This window comes from Cynoglossus semilaevis, chromosome 8, assembly GCF_000523025.1.
Source record: "Cynoglossus semilaevis isolate Cse_v1.0 chromosome 8, Cse_v1.0, whole genome shotgun sequence".
Lineage (NCBI taxonomy): Eukaryota > Metazoa > Chordata > Actinopteri > Pleuronectiformes > Cynoglossidae > Cynoglossus > Cynoglossus semilaevis.
This window is the reverse complement of record NC_024314.1, coordinates 15419926-15422999: the sequence shown is the minus strand read 5'-3', so window position 1 is coordinate 15422999 and position 3074 is coordinate 15419926. Positions and strand designations below refer to the sequence as shown.

General features: G+C 39.6%; 1 protein-coding gene across 1 annotated transcript in view; it reads right to left on the bottom strand.

Annotated features, from left to right (window-relative positions):
• Window positions 1–15: 15 nt before the first annotated feature.
• Window positions 16–3074, bottom strand: part of chst11 (carbohydrate (chondroitin 4) sulfotransferase 11) — an 11928-nt gene continuing 8869 nt past the window's right edge. Inside the window, exon 4 of the mRNA XM_008315221.3 lies at window positions 16–2900. Within this exon, the coding sequence (XP_008313443.1) occupies window positions 2276–2900 (625 nt within the window). The 3' untranslated portion in view covers window positions 16–2275. The remainder of the gene's footprint in view (window positions 2901–3074) is intronic.

The window sequence follows — 3074 nt, the reverse complement described above, 5'->3', positions numbered from 1 at the left end:
AACTATACATATATATATACACACACAAACATATGCTCAAGATATAGAAATATAAGAAAATTGAAATTGCGGTTATTGTACGTACTCCCTTCACATCATACAGAACTTACAAAGTCAAGTCAAATTAATCCTATTCATGTAGCCAAAATCCATTAGTGGTGGAATCAAAAATCGAGTCAACTTTACCCCCCCAGCCCAGCCCTCCCAAGACCACGTAACAGAATTTCTTTTTGTTCTCATTCTAAAATCACACAATGTTCAACTATGTTTAAAATATGCTAGCTCTTTTGAAAAATCTAACTCACTTATTTAGAATATGAAGCTGTTTTCCTATAGTTGACACACACACACACACACACACACACACAACCTCCCACACACTAATGATAGGGTGTGTGGTTAGAGACCAAAGGAAACGCAGAATATTTTGGTCCACACAGATGTGAGGAGGAACTCTACTTTTTTGTGTCCTGTTGGTGTTCATACTGTGTCTCGGTATGCACATAGTAGTTCTGTTACTGTTGCAGAATTTGGAGTGTTGGAGTGTATTTGTTGTTTATATCCCCTTTGATGCCACGGAAACCTTACTGAATTATTTTAAAAGTCCTTCAGCTCTTTATCATACTGTCCTTGAATGAGCACAAATTCAATTGGACCACTTTATGAAACAAAAACAACCTTTAATTGTTAGTTGACAACAAAGATACTCCTACTTACATTAATACATCAATTGTTCATGTAAAAACAATTGGAAAATAAATAAAATGTAAAAAGTTTTCCCAATTTTTTTGTCCATAAAGGTGTTGACATTAATCGGCTGGGAAGCCTGTCAGTCATGTGGTTCCCATGACGATGGTTTGGTCAGAGGAAGGTAAAGCAAGAGTCACAAGTGGTGCGCGGTGAATATTACGAATTTTGTTTTGGCATTGGCTACGGCTCACAGTAGCACGTGCTCCTGGCTGATAAACTTTGAGATGGTAATATATTTCTTAATTCATAATTAGTGAATTATTGGCGGCAACTTTCCTAATGGCTGATGGCAGTTCACGAGATCAACATCGGCCGATATCGATGTTCGTCCAATGCGCCAGTGCATCGCTAAATTTTTTCGATTGCTACTTGCAGCATTAACTTAGTTACAAGCAAGTCTTAGCATCTTGGGGGGAAAAAAGGTGAGATCACATCATCATAGAGAGCTCACCTTTAACCTTTCAACAACCTAGATTTAGCGTTCACCACTAGACGTGTGCGCCCTTTACATTTCCTCACCTCATAAACTTTCTTTTGTTGTTCATTTGAGACCACACACTTTGTAAGGTGAAATTTTGCACTGGTTACTATACGATGTACCGCCTTTTCCTTTTTAAAAAATATTTTATCTTTTTTTATCTCTTTTAAACTTAAATACAAAAATATAAACATACAGCTCAATATAACGACATAACACAAATCCCTTTAAAAAAAATCAGTGCAAACAGTTTATACAGTACCACTTGGAGTAACATACGTAATTTAAATATGGCTTTTAAACACCGTATATTAGGGGTGAAATGGTAGTTGTACTGCACCGTTCGGTACTGAAACTGTGTTGGGGACATGTCTGTATTTGTATCGTCCTGTACCAAATGGTTTAGGATGAAAACAAGGACTGTACATAACCCTAGTCCCATAAATAAGTAGAAAAAACTGAAGAATCGACCACAAGAAACAAACTGCAAACTGTATATTCCTAGATTTCAGTTGACTTGGTCATATTCCTTACTTCACTTCACTCAGGTTGCCCTTGACTAGTTTCCCAGCTGGTTGACAGCATCCCCCCCAAAAAATTGTTCTCCTTTCTTAGCTCATTAATACTCGAGCCGATGTCAACCAGTTGGTCCTCCACTCTGTTTTGGCAACTTGACAGCTCACTTTATCCAGCATGGTTTCCAGTCCAGAGATTGATTGCTGTGATTCTGCCATCTTTAGAAACATTGCCCTTCTTTATCTCCTTGAACGAATGAGTGTGAGTAGCTCTCCACTATCCAGGTATTCCTGTGTCATCGCTGCTATCATTTCCTCATGTTCGCACTCGGCTGTTAAAGTCCGTTCACTCACCTTTTTTTGGCTAGGAGGCTTATTCCTGGATCTCAGGACCTTACCACAATTATCAGATCAAGTTAGGAGTGGGTCTGGGTGTTTTCAATTATTTTAAATTGCATTTGTTTGGAGTTTCAGTGACTCATGTGAACCTCCACGTGATGCCTTTTCTTAAACAAGAAAGTCGCTCTTAGCGTTAATCCATCTGGATGTAACTGGGCGTGGAGTAGTTGAACAAGAGGAAGTCAAATTTGTAAAGCTGGTAGAGTTGGATCTGCTGTTTACTGCTGATGTTACTAAAAAACTTGGCTGTCATGGCATCTGTGGTACGAGTGGACTTGGTGTAGCTAGGAAAGTGCAGGTAATCACCGACACCCACAAGGCGCAATATGTAGTTGGCATCTTCCTCGAGAGTCTCATATTTTCCCACCAGGTCGTAGTGAATATGACAGGGGTGGCAAAGCTGATGCACAGTCTCCCAGTGTTCGTTGAGTTGACCTTCACGCTGTGTGGCTGGATCCACTAAGTACTCAGCAAATTCTTTAAATTTCACATCATCCCCATTGAGTAAGGCATCGTCAGTAGCGTTTTTTCTATATCGGCGGACTATGCGCGTTCCAAAGCGCTTGTGAAAGGAGGAGTTGTACTTAAGGGTGAACTTGTTGCGGTAGGCGGAGATCAGCCTCTCGAATGGCTCACGAACAAAGAGAAACTTGAGGTAGTTCTTCAAGCGGTGGTTGATCTCTGCAATGCTATACTGGTTCATTGTCTTCAGGTTGGATGACAGATGGGCTTCATTTGATGGGATTTCCATTGGGTTACTGTAGAAAAGAGAAAAACGGAGAAAGTGAAGGTATCTGTTGTCCACCTTTTCTTCCTGTGTTGTTGATCTTATTTCTGTTAGATATGGTAACTTTTCTGTTCCTCGCAAGGTACCTTATCTGTTAATGAACTAGAAAAGTATTACATCATATTATATCAAATATTAAAAGTCC